The sequence below is a fragment of the Heloderma suspectum genome, chromosome 6 (genome assembly GCF_057233095.1).
Source record: "Heloderma suspectum isolate Gila_16-S chromosome 6, 16-S_ref, whole genome shotgun sequence".
Lineage (NCBI taxonomy): Eukaryota > Metazoa > Chordata > Lepidosauria > Squamata > Helodermatidae > Heloderma > Heloderma suspectum.
The window spans coordinates 73,294,949-73,310,588 of NC_139463.1; the positions used below are offsets into that span (position 1 = coordinate 73,294,949).

General features: G+C 47.2%; 1 protein-coding gene across 2 annotated transcripts; it reads right to left on the reverse strand.

The window, feature by feature from the left end:
* Nucleotides 1-7,694: 7,694 nt before the first annotated feature.
* Nucleotides 7,695-15,395, reverse strand: LOC146341167 (goannatyrotoxin-Vere1-like). Of its 2 annotated transcripts, none has more exons than XM_084808280.1 (4): nt 15,302-15,395; nt 13,462-13,649; nt 9,270-9,359; nt 7,695-8,246 (listed from the first exon to the last, which is right to left on the reverse strand). In XM_084808280.1, the coding sequence occupies exons 2-4, from the start codon at nt 13,647-13,649 to the stop codon at nt 8,222-8,224; spliced, it is 303 nt and encodes a 100-aa protein (XP_084664406.1). In that variant the 5' UTR covers nt 15,302-15,395; the 3' UTR covers nt 7,695-8,221. The 2 variants fall into 2 exon arrangements, with proteins under 2 accessions (XP_084664406.1, XP_084664407.1); XM_084808281.1 differs by lacking the exon at nt 15,302-15,395 and adding an exon at nt 14,920-15,005 and having other exon boundaries at nt 7,696-8,246.
* Between the last annotated feature and the right edge of the window lie 245 nt (nt 15,396-15,640).

Consider the following 15,640-nt stretch of genomic DNA (forward strand, 5'->3'; position numbering starts at 1 on the left):
TACAAGGATCAGGCAAGTCACGGAGAAAATTACCTAAATGTCGTATTTCTCAGAGAGATGGTGTAGCATAGTGGCGGAACAAGCAATCCTGTGGCCCCTAGACAGTGTTTGGGGGCCATAGGATATTTCAGATTCCTGGATCTGAGCATGAATTCCCAGATTCAACCTGGAATCTGGTAATCCACGCTCCCCTCCACCTCACAGCCAGTGTGGAGAATACTACACCAGCTTTGTTTCAGAGGTCGCAAAGGCAACCTCAGAGAGGAGGTAAAGGAGGCATTCTGTGGGCAGGGAGGGGAGGGGGCTAGGGATGCTGGCTTACAAAGTATCCCCAGTACTCTCCAGCCCCCTTCCCTTCCCTTCTGCAATGCCTCAGCTAGACAGGCGAAAAAGCCCATCCAGCAAAAATGCAGAGCGGGAGGAACGGGGAGGCGAAGATTGCCTCCACTGCTCCTTCTGCTCTACATTGGATGCCTGTAAGCCTCTGGTAAATGGCCTCCATTCCTCTTCACTGCTGGCTGCAGTAATATTCTCTGGTTTCTCTGCCTCCATGGTGGACTAGAAATGCTCCAGAAAAGCAGGGTTTACCAACTTGCTTCACTTAAGTTGGGTGTTTTCTGCTAAGAATGAAAACAAAGAGTTCAGAAAAATGTATTAATAATTATTGGAAAAATGATGAACATACGTTTGTTGTTTATTCGTTCAGTCGCTTCCGACTCTTCGTGATTTCATGGACCAGCCCACGCCAGAGCTTCCTGTTGGCCATTGCCACCCCCAGCTCCCCCAAGGTCGAGTCCGTCACCTCCAGAATATCCTCCATCCATCTTGCCCTTGGTCGGCCCCTCTTCCTTTTGCCTTCCACTTTCCCTAGCATCAGCATCTTCTCCAGGGTACCTGTCTTCTGATTATGTGGCCAAAGTACTTCAGTTTTGCCTTTAATATCCTTCCCTCAAGGTGAGCAGTCTGGCTTTATTTCCTGGAGCATGGACTGGTTTGATCTTCTTGCAGTCCAAGGCACTCTCAGAATTTTCCTCCAACACCACAGTTCAAAAGCATCTATCTTCCTTCACTCAGCTTTCCTTATGGTCTAGCTCTCGCAGCCATAGGTTACTACGGGGAATACCATTGCTTTAACTTTGTGGACCTTTGTTGTCAGTGTGATGTCTCTGCTCTTCACTATTTGATCAAGATTTGTCATTGCTCTCCTCCCAAGAAGTAACTATCTTCTGATTTCCTGGCTGCAGTCAGCATCTGCAGTAATCTTTGCGTCTAGAAATACAAAGTCTGTCACTGCCTCCATGTTTTCTCCCTCTGTTTGCCAGTTATCAATCAAGCTGGTTGCCATAATCTTGGGGTTTTTTAGGTTTAACTGCAACCCAGCTTTTGCACTTTCTTCTTTCACCTTCGTCATAAGGTTCCTCAGCTCTTCCTCGCTTTCAGCCATCAAAGTGGTATCATCTGCATCTCTGAGATTGTTAATGTTTCTTCCAGCGATTTTAACTCCAGCCTTGGATTCATCAAGCCCAGCACGTCGCATGATGTGTTCTGCGTACAGGTTGAATAGGTAGGGTGACAGTATACAACCCTGCTGTACTCCTTTCCCAGTCTTAAACCAGTCGTTGTTCCATGGTCTGTTCTTACCGTTGCTACTTGGTCATTATACAGATTCCTCAGGAGGCAGACAAGATGATTTGGTATTCCCATACCACCAAGAACTTGCCACAATTTGTTATGATCCACACAGTCAAAGGCTTTAGAAATAGTCAATAAAACAGAAATAGATGTTTTTCTGAAACTCCCTGGCTTTCTCCATTATCCAGCGGATATTGGCAATTTGGTCTCTAGTTCCTCTGCCTTTTCTAAACCCAGCTTGTACATCTGGCAATTCTTGTTCCATGAATTGCTGGAGCCTACCTTGCAAGATCTTGAGCATGACCTTACTGGCATGTGGAATAAGTGCCACTGTTCGATAGTTTGAACGTTCTTTAGTGTTTCCCTTTTTTGGTATGGGGATATAAGTTGATTTTTTTCAATCTGATGGACATTCTTGTGTTTTCCAAATTTGCTGGCATGGTGATGCAAGGCATGCATCACCTTGACAGCATCATCTTGCAAGATTTTAAACAGTTCAGCTGGGATACTGTCGTCTTCTGCTGCCTTGTTATTAGCAATGCTTCTTAAGGCCCATTCAACCTCACTCTTCAGGATGTCTGGCTCTAACTCACTGACCACACTGTCAAATCTGTAGGGATGGCAGAGAATTCCGTCACGGATTCCCTATTTTTCACCGTTCTAGCCTACGTAAATATTTACATAGGCTAGAATAGCAAAAAAAAAAAAGGAACGCAAATAGCGCCCACTACACTATTTGCATTCCCCTTTTTTTCACCGTAATAGCCTACGTACATATTTACGTAGGCTAGAACGGCGAAAAATAGGGAACGCAAATGGTGGCTGCCGTAGCCGCTGCCATTTGCGTACGCCGTTTTTTTGGGGGGGGGTTGCCGTGATAGGCTACGTAAATACTTACGTAGCCTATCACGGCAGCCTGGCTGGACGCAAATGGCAGCCGCTACGGTGGCCGCCATTTGTGTCCGCAGCAGCCCGTCCACGGCTGGAAATCTGGCTGCGGACGGCCCTGGCCGGCTGCTCCACGGAGCCGCTGTGGAGTGGAGCCGGCCAGGCAGGATTCCGGGAGGGGGAGGACCAGATCGCCTCCCCCCCCATCAAGGATTCCAAGGGGAGGGACGGAGCGCCTCCCCCCCGCAAAAAATTCTGCGAAAAGGTGAGTTTCGTACATCCCTACAAATCTGTCCCCGATACTAATATCCTTCCTATACAGATCTTCCATATACTCTTGCCACCTTTTCTTAATCTCTTCTGCTTCTGTTAGGTCCTTGCCATCTTTGTTTTTGATCATACCCATTTTTGCCTGGAATTTACCTCTGATGTTTCTAATTTTCTGGAAGAGGTCTCTTGTCCTTCCTATTCTATTATCTTCTTCAACTTCTGTGCATCGCTTATTTAAAAATAATTCCTTATCTCTTCTGGCTAACCTCTGGAATTTTGCATTTAATTGGGCATATCTCCCCCTTTCACTGTTGCCTTTTGCTTTCCTTCTTTCTTGGGCTACTTGCAGTGTCTCAGCAGACAGCCATCTTGCCTTCTTGGTTTTCTTTTTCTTTGGGACGTTTTTTGTTGCTGCCTCATGAACAATGTTGCGAACTTCTGTCCATAGTTCTTCCGGAACCCTGTCTACTCAATCTAGTCCCTTAAATCTATTCTTCACCTCCCCTGCATATTTGTTAGGAATATTAGTGAGCTCATATCTAACTGATCTGTGGGTCTTCCCTATTCTCTTTAGTCTGATTCTAAATTGTGCAATAAGAAGTTCGTGATCTGAACTACAGTCAGCTCTAGGTCTTGTTTTTACCGACTGTATAGATGTCCGTCACCTTTGGCTACAAAGGATGTAGTCAATCTGATTTCAGTGTCGACAATCTGGTGAAGTCAATGTATAAAGTCGTCTTTTAGGTTGTTGGAAGAGAGTGTTTGTTATGCACAGTGAGTTGTCTTGACAAAATTATATCAGCCTATGTCCCGCTTCATTTTGTTCTCCCAGACCATGCTTGCCTATAATTCCAGGGGTCGTTTGACTACCCACCTTAGCATTCCAGTCTCCTGTAATGAAAATAACATCTCTTTTTGGCATATTATCCAGTAGGTGCTGCAGATCCTCATAGAACTGATCTACTTCTGCTTCTTCAGCATCTGTGGTTGGGGCATATATTTGGATCACTGTGATGTTAAATGGCTTACCTTGAATTCGAATTGAGATCATTCTGTCGTTTTTTGGATTGTATCCAAACACTGCTTTAGCCACTTTATTATTAATTATGAAGATTACGCCATTTCTTCTGTGGTCCTCTTGTCCACACTAGTAGATCTGGTGGTCATCTGATGTGAAGTGGCCCATTCCAGTCCATTTCAGTTCACTGACACCCAAAATGTCTATATTTAATCTTGACATCTCCCCAATAACCACATCCAATTTGCCCTGGCTCATAGATCTTACATTCCAGGTTCCTGTGGTGTGTTGATCTTTACAACATCGGATTTGTCGTTCACCACCAGCACCGTTGGCCGCTAGCTAGCCGTCTTTTCAGCTTTGAGCTAGCTGCATCATCACATCTGGGGCTAGTTGAACTTATCCTCTGTTCCTCCCCAGTAGCATTTTGACCATCTTCCTACCTGGGAGTCCCATCTTCTGAAGGTATACCGACATATCTCTGGTTGTACTGATCCATTTAATTTTCACGGCAAGAATACTGGGGTGGGTTGCCATTACCTTCCCCAGGGATCGTATATTAGTCTGACCTCTCTGCCATGACCTTCCCGTCTTGGGTGTCCCTTCACAGTTTAGCTCATGGCATCATTGAGGTGCTCAAGCTCCAGCACCATGACAAGGTAACGATCTCTATTAATCCCTAATAATCAGTTTAACAGTCCTTTCAATTTACTCCCCACCCCCCACCCCGCCAACTGTCTTGGAACTCTCCCCTCCCCCTCCAACTGCCCCAGAATCTTTGCCCCCCCCCCCACGGGAAGGCAGGTTCTTTTCAAATTCCAGCTCCTGCATTGGGTTACATGGAGGCTTATTACTTCAGTGGGTCACAATCAGAAGAGGGAGGCCAAGAGGAAGCGAGGCTGAGGCAAAATGTTACACAGGGGCTATGTCCAGGGAAGACTCCCGCTTATGCCAGGAAAGAAGTGAACAACAAGGGGAATTGGGGTTGCCCAGGGAACTGAGACCAGACAGTTAGCCTGGAAAACGCTTGTGCCCTTATGGGTCCCATAGAAGAGGAAATTCTGCCAGGTGTGCTTTTCCTACCACCACAGTCTTGTGATGACAAAGGCCACACCTGGTGAAATTCTCCCTCCTTGGCAACTCATAAAAGTACCGAGGCTCTCCCAGTAGAGTGGTTCTACCTCATGCGTTTAAAGCAGGGGTGCGGCCTCAGACCTGGGGGACAAATCTGGCTCTCCAGGTTCCCCAGATAGCTGCACCCCTTTCTCTATAGCACTGATCATTTGCTGGTATTCTCGCTTTTGTGCAGTCTCCCGCCTTCCCCCTATTCTTAAAGGTCGAAACGCCTCTCCTATGGCCTAGTTACTGTGGCAGTAAGAGCTTTAGGCTAATCTTTTTTTGGTATTTTGGCCCCACCACTTTTGCCTTTGGCCTCACCCACCCCTGCAAGGTGGACCCAGAGAGCTTCTTCGAAATGAAATTCAGCCCTTGCCTTGGACTGAAAGAGGTTCAACACTCTTGATTTAGAGTATGCATGAGGGGATTGCAGGGCCACACAGGAGAGCCCCCTCTTCCCCTGCTGGCATGACACCTGAGACCGCACACCCCATTCACACATTCAGCCAGTGTGTGTGGCAGCCCTTTTCTGGGTACCCGTGTAAGGGGGAATCCTGGGCCGATCAGAATCCTGCCCCTTGCTTGGAGGAGTTCTGCATGCGGGCATCAGCTTTGGCTGTCTGTCTCTCCCGCATGGATACGTCCCACAGATACAGTGGCAGCGTTAGGCCTCCTTTAAGTGACACGCTAAGGTTAACAGAAGGGCTGCTTCTTGCAGCAGCAAGCCTTTGGAGGGCAGAGCCCTGTGTGCCACACAGCCTGCCCTGAAACCCCTAAGCCAGCCTGCTGCCCTCAGGTACAGTGGAGGACACTGCCCCATTGCCATTGTAAGATTGAGCTGCCAGTCCTGTCAGCTTCTGTGTGCGGATTGCATGCATGCACGTGTATGCGTGGATGATCTTGTCCTTTGCCTCAGACAGCACAATGGCTTGGGGTGGCCCTGGTTCTGCGGGTTGACACCTTTACCATCAGCCAAACCCTGCATCCATCTACATTTTTGCACCTTTCCTTGCTCTGGAGAGAACAGCCTGGATATCCCTAACACCTGATATTGTATTTTTGTGAGGGATATTAATTGTCATTAACTGCTTCGGGAGGCAGTTTTAACTGAGAAGCAGGGGATAAATATGACAAATAAATAAATGGAAGTTGAAATTTGCCACCCAAAACATACTACTTCACAACACTTCATGTGGTAAAGCCGCCTCTGTCCCCAGTCTGCCCTTCCATTGGCAGTCTGAACAGGGCCAACCCTACAATTAAGCTGGGGGGGTAACTGCCTCAGGCAGCAGATTCTGAGGGGAAGCAGTGGAAGCCCTGACTGTTCCTCCTATCCCCCAATTGTTCCCTTTTATTAAAGGCCTGTATGCCATGCAGCCTACCTAGTGCCCCCCTAAGATAGACTGCTACCCTCTAGTGCAGTGAAGGGTGCTATCGCATCACCAGTATTGAAGGAAGATTCACTGCCATTCCTGTCAACTTTTGTATGTGGAATGAACAGGTGCCATCTTGTTCTTAGCCTCAGGAAGCAAAATGTCTTGGTCCAGCCCTGCCACCGTTAGCCACTTGTCTTGGCTGTATTTAGTCAGCTGGGGAAGTGGTTTCTCCAAGGGATGAACCAGAATTATACTCCCAGTAAAGTGAAGGAAACCTCTGAAGTTTAGCCTGAAGTAAGTTTAGCCTGAATTAATGCAAGATTAAGGTGGTGTATGTTGTCACTGATTTTCTAATACTTGCATACTTAAAGGGATATTGGGAAGTAGGGAACAATTGTCCATGTGATGAACATGAAGGCCAGGGCAGTAGAATGAGATGGTAAAATGGACTGTACTGTTTCAGATTGTAAGTGGGGGGTTTTTCATGCTCCCCTGTGTAAAAAGGCTATCTGAAAATGGAAAACAGGCAAAGAAGACAGAGGGCTCAACTTGAAGCTTTCTCTGTGAAGTGCTATTTTTCTAGTCAGTAGAAATATTGGCATTTTGACCAGTGCTGCAGCTGAGTAATTTTAGACCCTGGACTAAATGGTCTTATCTCACTCCCCTTCAGGTAGCCATGTGTATTACTACAGTTATGAAGTACATACCTAACATTTATCTTCTTCCCTCCTCCCCCATTATTCCATACTTTACAACTACTTCTCTATTCCTGATATGTTAGAACAAACAGAAAGCTGTTTACCAAACCTGATGTTTAAAAGAAGAGTGGGCAGTTTTGCATGTCAGTCACTTAGATCATAGCACCTCCATGACAAAAGGAATAAATGGGGTTTGCTTTGCTACCTTGCTGCCTTCATCACCTGCCACTGTCTGGGTGAACACTTGGGCCCTCCCTAACTGCACCACTGATTCTGGCAGTCTGAAAAGTGGTATAGCTCACACCATCACCTCTAAATCCTACCACATTCTCCTGCATGTGTAGACAGACCAGACCAGCAGTGGGTTTTAAACTAAAGGTGAAACGTCAAGGGAAGCGTCTTGCTGTAGCAGTGATTCAGACCTGCATTAAAGCTACACAGAGGAGTTGTGGAATCACCTTCCTATTAAGAATTGCATATAAAAGTTTGGGGAAATGGGGTGTGTGTATGGGAGGGGGTGCTTCCAGTGTTTGATACCCTGTCCAAAAATGGGAGTTTGTATTGAATGGCTCCATAGTTACTGCTTCCCAGTTTACAGTTCTGTGGTCCACTTGGGTCATTCCTTTTGTCCTTTCATCCCCAACACCCAAAGAGCATGCCACTTGAGATGGGTTAAAAAAAAAGGGAAACTTCCAATAGTCTTCTCCATTAAACTTGCTTTTTATTGTGGATGCAGAGAGAATTCATCAAAAATACATACATTTACACATACACTCATTCATACGCACACACATGCGCGCGCACACATAAAATGATGTATAAAACAAAGATCAGCTCGGAGTGGACATAGTGGGGTCTTGCACTGGTGAGTCAACACAGACGTCACTACAAATACAACCTAGGCCACCACCAAAGACACACACACCCCACCTTGCCCCCGGGCACAAAGATCTTTTGCCACACCCCCTGCTGGCTTGCAGGAAGAAGGAGGCATGGCCTCATTGTAATGCTATTGTAGAGGGGGGGGGGAACCCCAGAGAAATTCTTTCCCAAGCCTCAGTACCGGAGAGAAAATTGAGGTGGGGAGGGGACAGGCCCTCTTTAAAGAAAGGGTTCAGCTGATCAAGGCTTGATTGTTTTAAAAAATGCAAAAAGACACAACAGGATTGGAACGTTTAAAAAGAGGCAGCCAGTGGACCACTGACCAAGGAACGGGAAGGTCGTCACCACATGTAGGAATCATCGAACCTAGAGAAAACAAAGAGAGAATCATGCAATCACAGAGCTGGAGGAAGAAGCAAAAGCACCATCTGCTTTGAATCCCAGCCCCAAAAGTAAGATCATCCACCACCCCACACAACCCAGAGCACTGGCACAAAGCACAAGGAGGGTGACCGAAATAATGGTTTGTTAGCAATGATATATTTTGTGTATACCTTTTAAATTGGTATTCTTGGGCCTCTGGGCTAGGGTGGGCTCTAAATCTGAATAAGTGCCATAAAATACAAACAAAACCATGCATAAGAGTAGTCAGGAACAGCCCTGACTCCATATTGCAGATTTCCTGGGACTATCCTGGGTGTGCCTACAGTTTAGCTTGGGGAAGTCATGTGGCTCTAGATATGCAGAATTCTGATTCCCCATTTCTGAGTAATCTTGCAGTTCTCAGGCTAGAAGGCATTGCTTCTGGGTTGGGTGGGATGGTTTCCATTTAAGGGTGGTGCAGAATCCTTTCCATTTAAGGGTGGTGCCGGTGGTTAGGAAGAACAGACTCCAGGTCAGAAAATATGGCTTCTGGGCAAGATTGCTGGTAGAGCTGAACTGAAATTTCTGAGAAGACATTTGCTTCTGAGAAAACTTCTGAGATGTTTTTTTCTCAAGCCCCCATAAAAAGAGGACCACTTTGCAGACTTTTTCCAAATGTTCTCCACAGTTTTCTGGTGGTTGCTGCCATTTCCCCACCCCACCCCTCACCACCCCTCCTCCACTCCCTCAATGCCCTGGAACAATGCTAGGTCTGGGGCACTGTGTTTGATGCAAAATGGTGGCCAGGCTGCCAATACAGTTGCTGCTGCCACTTGCAGCAGTAGCAAAAAACACACAAACACCGCTGGAAAAAAGCAAGAAGCTACTGGCTACCTTTCTCCTTGGAGACATTCTGTAAAATGGTCCCCCCGGTTTGCCCACAAATTTGAAAAGGCTATTTGCATGCAGCTCTAGCTGGTATTTTGCACTATATAAATTATTATGCCTTGCACTGCTTGGACTCACCGTGGTCTGCCATTGTGGTCACTGTTGCTGCTGCTATCTCCAAAAATAAGGTCCGACATCAAGGTCTCTGGGCTGGATCTTTTGCCATACCTTGTGGTGGGAAAGGAATGGGTGAATATCTGAGCTAATGATCTCCTATTTGTTCATTGGAGAAAGCAAAAGGCTGACCGGGCTTTTATTCCTCTTCCCGCCCAACCCACAATCCCTGGCAGCTTCAAACCAGGGCTCCCACATGGAATTCACGGTTTAGTCATGGAACAGATTTACTAAGGATAAAAAAGAGAATGCCCCTGAGCATGTGCAGATTGAATCCCTTATTACTAACCACCACCCACTTGTACACATTTGAGATCAGGAGCAAAGACTTTCAGGTATGAACTTCATTTAGACCTGAGCCCTGGTACTTCTCATTCAATACGCTAAGGACTGGCCAAAAATGTTTGGGAATGTAATTCAAGTACAAAATCTGAGTTGTTGTTGTTGTTGTTGTTCAGTCGTTCAGTCGTGTCCGACTCTTCATGACCCCATGGACCATAGTACGCCAGGCCTTACTGTCCTGCGCTCTCTCCCGGAGCGTATGTGCAAGCAATTCCTGTGGGACTTGTCTGTATTTGAACTAGAGCTGAGCTAAAATTTCTCAGAAGACTTTTTTTGAGAAAACTTCTGAGATTTTTCTTTTTCTCACCATCGCTACTCCACTAAAGAAAGCCACTTTGCAGAATTTTCTCCAAATGTTCTCCACTGTTTTATTTTTTGCTGCCATTTTCACCCCACAATGACCCAGACTTTCTCACAAGGAGCTTTTATCCTGTGACTGAGATTGGTCCTTCACGGACGTTTGCGGGCTCTTTACCTGACGCCACGATAGTTCAAGGCGTCTCCTGCGCTAAATGCCCTTTGTTCCGTTTTTAAATAGATCGCAGATCACGAGCTATCAAATTACCCCATTGTGTTCTGCTTCAGTTTTCTCCATGAAAAGAGGAAAAGCAGCAAGAAGAGGAGCGAGATAAATGAAAGATAAGGGAAGGCTCAGATACGGGGGCAGAAGGAGAGGGGAAAGGAAGCGGGTGAAAAGGGGAGTCACTGTGATCCTGCATTTAAAACGGAAGCAGAAAGCCCCATTTTAAATGCAGGATTTTAGGCTGGTGTAGAGATGCCCCCAGAGTGATGCCAAGTCTGGCAGCATTGTGGAAGATGCACAATGGTGGCCAAGCTGCCAATACACTTGCAGCAGTAACAATAACAACAAAAAGAAAGAACCTATGCTATTGGAAATGTGAGCTCCAACCCAAGAAACAATTAGAGAATTGTTTGAACATCCCAGTTAGCCTGGGAAGAGCAGCTGATCAGCTACAGACTGGTCACATAAATTGACTGATTGAACACAATGTACTTCTGCTGCTCACCCTCAAATCCAGGAATGCTTACAGAGGTGGACATTTATAGGTGGAGCCTAGAGAGGTTGTGCTTGAAGGGGGAAAGTTTCTTCTAGTGGCTTCTGCAGGAATAGATGCGCCGGTGTTCCATAGCCTAAGAAAGCCAGGTCCAAGCTCACAACTGGGGCGGAGGGTGGTGGGGAGCTCAAGAAGAGCGACAGGGTGACACAAGGAACCAACTGAGAGAGGCAAGCCCTTGCTAATGGCCTCCTGGATCTGGTTTCCAATTAGGTTTCTAAGAGACGAGAGATAATGGACTGTTCCAGGCAGCCAACACTAATGAAGAAAGTGGCTAATGGGGTGTTTTACAGCTGGGTTCCTCATTCACTCCCTAAAAAGAGGCAGGATACATCAGCCTCTGCCAACTCGTTTTGGTGCCAGGTGAAGACCTTTTTATTCTCCCAGGCATTTTAGTTTTTCAGTTTGCTTTTATCTGGTACTATATTGTGAATGTTTTGTTTTGCTCCTAGGTTCTGTTTGATTATTTTATTTTTATACTGTAGTTTTAAAACTTTAAAATTTTTATATTGTATTTTATTGTTTTACATTTTATTGTTTTGCATTGTATTGTTTTAGTTGTTGTGAACTGGCCAGAGAACTTAGGCTATTGGGAAGTATAAAAATGTAATAAATAAATAAATAAATCAAGAACTGTACTCTGCATGCACACAGTTGTGCATAGACCACAGATGTCCCCAACAAGGAAGTGATGGTTTCGCTTAGGGATCTCTACACAAGGCTTTTAGGGATGTACGAAAGTCACTTACCTGTGACAAAATTTGATTCGCGGTGGGGGGGAAGTGCTCCGTCCCTCCCCCTGAAATTCTGGCCGGTGGGGGAGGCGCCCCGTCCCTCCCCCCCGAAATTCTGGCCGGGGGGGAGGCGCCCCGTCCCTCCCGCCGCGAATCCTGGCCGGCCGGGACTGTAAATGGCGGCGGCCATAGCCGCCGCCGTTTGCGTCCCTGCAGTCAGCCGTGATAGGCTACGTAAATGTTTACGTAGCCTATCACGGCTGAGTTAAAAAAAAACACACAACCGCGCATATGCAAATGGCGGCGCCCATGGGAAAAATAAGGGGAACGCAAATAACGTAGCGTCTACGCTATTTGCGTTCCCCTTATTTTCACCGTAGTCTACGTAAATGTTTACATAGACTAGACGTGCCAAAATAAGGAATGCAAATGGTGGCGCCATTTGCGTACGCGCGGTTTTTTGTTTTAACTCAGCCGTGATAGGCTACGTAAACATTTATGTAGCCTATCACGTTGTTGTTTTTTTTAACTTGGAAATGGCGGCGGTGGCAGCTGGTCAGAAGACTGGCCGCCGCAGGCAAACCACCGCCGAACCGCTGCCGGAGCCGCTGCCGCCAGGGAGATTCGCCCAAGGTAAGTTCCGTCCCGGGGGGGCGGGGGGGGTAGACCGTTTTGCCACCGATTTCGGGGGGCCGAATGCGCTGGCATTCGGCCTCCCCGAGATTCATGGCGAAATTCTCTGACATCCCTACTTTTATCCTATGATCGAGATTGGTTACTCACAGAAGTTTGCAGGTCCTTTACATGATGCTGTCAACCTCCAGAGCCTCTCCCATGCTTTGTGACAATATCCAGGGTGTTATTTGTAATAGAGATGGGGGAGAATTCCGCCACGGACTCCAATGAGGCTGGATTCTAAAGAATCCGCCCCCTGGAGTCCGTGGCGGAATGGAAGACTTACCCCTGCCTCCAGGAGGAATTCTCTTCGGCCGGATCCTCCGGCTCCAGATTGCCAGCGATACAGCCGCCATGCCGTATCGCTAGTTGAAGGGAAGTGATTGTGGACTAAAGCCTTTACGGCCTCAAATGGCGTCCTGGACGCCATTTGTGTCCACAGTCAGTTCCCTCACTTCAACCAGCGATACGGCATGGCAGCCATATCACTGGCACTTCGGACCTGGCTGGCGGCTCTGCGGAATTGCTGAGGAGCGGAGCCAGCCAAAGAGGATTCTGGGGGGGAGGAACGGATTGCCTCCCCTCCCCTGCGGACCCTCCCCCGCTGGAACGGCAGGTAAGTGTTCCGCCCATCCCTAATTTGTAATGGGGATAATGAGCTATTTAAAAATGGTGATTTGAATCTCAATGTGTAATGACGGAGTTGTGCTATACCAGCAGCTATACCACAATGCCATCTGGTGGCTTTATAATGAAACATATAGAACTTGCAGATAAAGAAAAGCCCCAGAAAAAAAGGAGGAAGTGCATTTAAAGGGCAGATCATAATCCTGCAAAGAATCCGGAAGCAGAAGCCCCAGCAAAGTTGCAGAATGTAAAGCTAGGTATAGAGAAGCCTGTAGTTAACTATATTATTATTTTTAAGTACTTGGGCCTCACTGACTTATGTGCACACTCAGTCACAGGCTGGGAGATCAAAGTACTTCCACAAACAGATGGAAAGCTAAATTTTAGTATATACATAGTCCAAGCTTAAAGACAGATGTAATATAAAAAGAGGACCCATAGTGGCTTTCTTTCAGCTATGTGACCAAAGACAGCCATGCGTACCAGTAAATCTAACACAGTTTCAGCCATCGGTCTTTCTCCTCCTCACCAACATGCCCTATGTGTGTGTTTGTGTGGCGAGTCTGGCCATCTCACCTCATAGGAAGTGATTGCATGCATAAATCAGAACCAGCCTATGCATGTGTTCACTTGGCAGGCACACAGAAACACTCAGAAAGCATCACTACCACCCCTAAAACCTACATGCATACCCCCACACACCTCTGCCTTGTCACCAAGTTAATGTAATGCCGAAGATCAGCAAAGTATTTGGCCATTTCATCAGGGGAAGCATCTGGTCTAGGGCTCTCTGGCTTGGGAGGGTAGGCGTCCACCAAGGTGCCCAGACAGAACAAGATGCACAGGGCCATGGCAATCACGAGAGGCCAGGGCTTCATACAGGCAACCATCTAGGCAGAAACAGACAAGAGGGACAAGAATGTAAAAAGCAGGTGAACGGCGTTAAACTCATCAAGTACCACTGGCTTAGCACTGCTAAAGTGTCCAGTGCTTCCAATCCCACACCAAAAAGCCAGTTTTATGTTAACTGTCCTACACATCACTAACTTGGTGAAATCTAGCAAGACCATCAGCCTTACTTAAACTGCCTGGGAAAGAACACACCACCAGAGTTTGTGTGTGGGCATAATTGCCTAAATGTATGTCACACTGCTGTGAAGTGTTCATTCTCCAGACGCTGGGCTCACTTGCATGCCCACTTTTCCTTTAGAATACATTTAACCCAGATGTCAAGACTCTGCTTACAGCCTTCCCCAATCTAGACAGACATATTAGTCTACAACTCCCATGAGCCCCAACCACCATACATGTAGTCCAGTGCATCTGGAGGACACTCGGTTGGGGAAGCCTGCCTCAGCAGTTTGGTTTTCTGTCCCTCCAAGCATCTGATGGTAATACTCCAGGAAACAACTTGAAACTGAGCTAAACAGGGGGGATATAATAAAGTGCTGATTCTGAAGAAAGTAGACAGATAATGGAGTGTGTTGGGATTTGAATCGGTGGCTCTTGCATATAACACCAATTGGCCATATGTTTACTAGAGATTTGTCTGGGCAGCAGTTTCCTGTACAGTGCTCTGGAGACAGCAAAGTACCCTTTCCCATGGAGCAATCCCATGCAGAACAGGAGAAGAGAAATCCATGCTGTGGAGACCAACACAGCCTCTTGGACTTCAAAGACCTGAAGATCCCTTAGAACGTCTGGAGAAGCCTTCTATCAGGATGCATTATCCGCAGCCTGTGGACCCCATGCAGCCCCTCCCACCAGGCCTTAACAGTGGCCCCTCTGCCCCATCCCACTGATAACAAATCCCAGACACGCTGATTTCTTCATACAGAGATCACTCTTTCCCTGCTGCTGTTAGCAGAGAGAAAGGGGCAATCTGCATCAGGCCCACTAATGGAGAGCATGGAGACACACACAAATGCCAAGACTTAGCCCTGAGACATGCAGAAATGACAAAGAGGGTAGTGTCTCTGAGCATGTTTAAAGGGCCTACAGCTCACAGCCGAACTAGACATGGCTGCAATTCAATGTGTTTAAATACTGATTTGCCCCAATACGCACAAATAAAAGGGATACGGGGATCGGATTTTAAAGCAAAAAGGGATGTGCTTCTAAAGAGAGAGGAACTGAACCTTCCCCCGGCTCTTAGCTTACCTCCCTGCTGCTCCTCTGCTCAAGGGCTTTCCTCTCGAGTGAACACTGCCTGGAGAGACGGTGCTGCAGGGAGCTCAGCTATGGGCAAGGGAGGGTTCTGTGCCTGTACATCCCCTTTGCTTTCAAAATCAGATCGTCCGCCCTCTCCTTTCTACGCAATTAACCATGGAACTCCCCCTCAACACACAGGACCACTGCCGTGTTTTGCTTGGCCCGCCTGAGTAAGCACAATTAGCCTGCAGGTTTCAGAAATGAAGCCTTGCCTCAGCCTGTCTCTTTTCCCCCAGTCCCTGCAACTTTTTTGAGGGGAAAAGAAGCAGAGCAGAGCAGAGGGACTCTCTATTCCCCACTGATTTTCTGCAACCCTGTCCCAGCTACTCACTGTGAATAGGAAGGCTCAAAGCTGGATGGCAAAGGGATGGCAGGACTCTCAGGCAGCCTCCGTGATCTTCAAGTTGCCTCTTGCTGATGCCTCTGTCGCTGCTCTCTCAGCCAGGGGTTTATATCCTTGGTAGGTGGGTAAATCAAGGAGGGGGAGAGGCTCCTCCCCTCCCTCCCCCCTCTTCTCACTCACTCACTCACTCACCCACCCACCATTTGTTTATCAATCCAATTCTCTATCAGCCACCTTGATTACCTCTCTAAGGAAACTCCATCGCACATACCACGGGAGCAGAGGGGAGAACAGGATGCATATGTGGGGGGAGATGAAGAGATGCAG

Bases quoted from the DNA above. Each gene is read 5' to 3' on its own strand.
- LOC146341167 (XM_084808280.1), bottom strand. From the start codon at position 13,649: ATGGTTGCCTGTATGAAGCCCTGGCCTCTCGTGATTGCCATGGCCCTG. The intron at 9,360-13,461 runs GTGTGTGGGGGT...TCCCACCACAAG, and splicing joins AACTTGGTGACAAGGCAGAG to GTATGGCAAAAGATCCAGCC. The intron at 8,247-9,269 runs GTGAGTCCAAGC...TGTTTTCTCTAG, and splicing joins GACCACAATGGCAGACCACG to GTTCGATGATTCCTACATGT.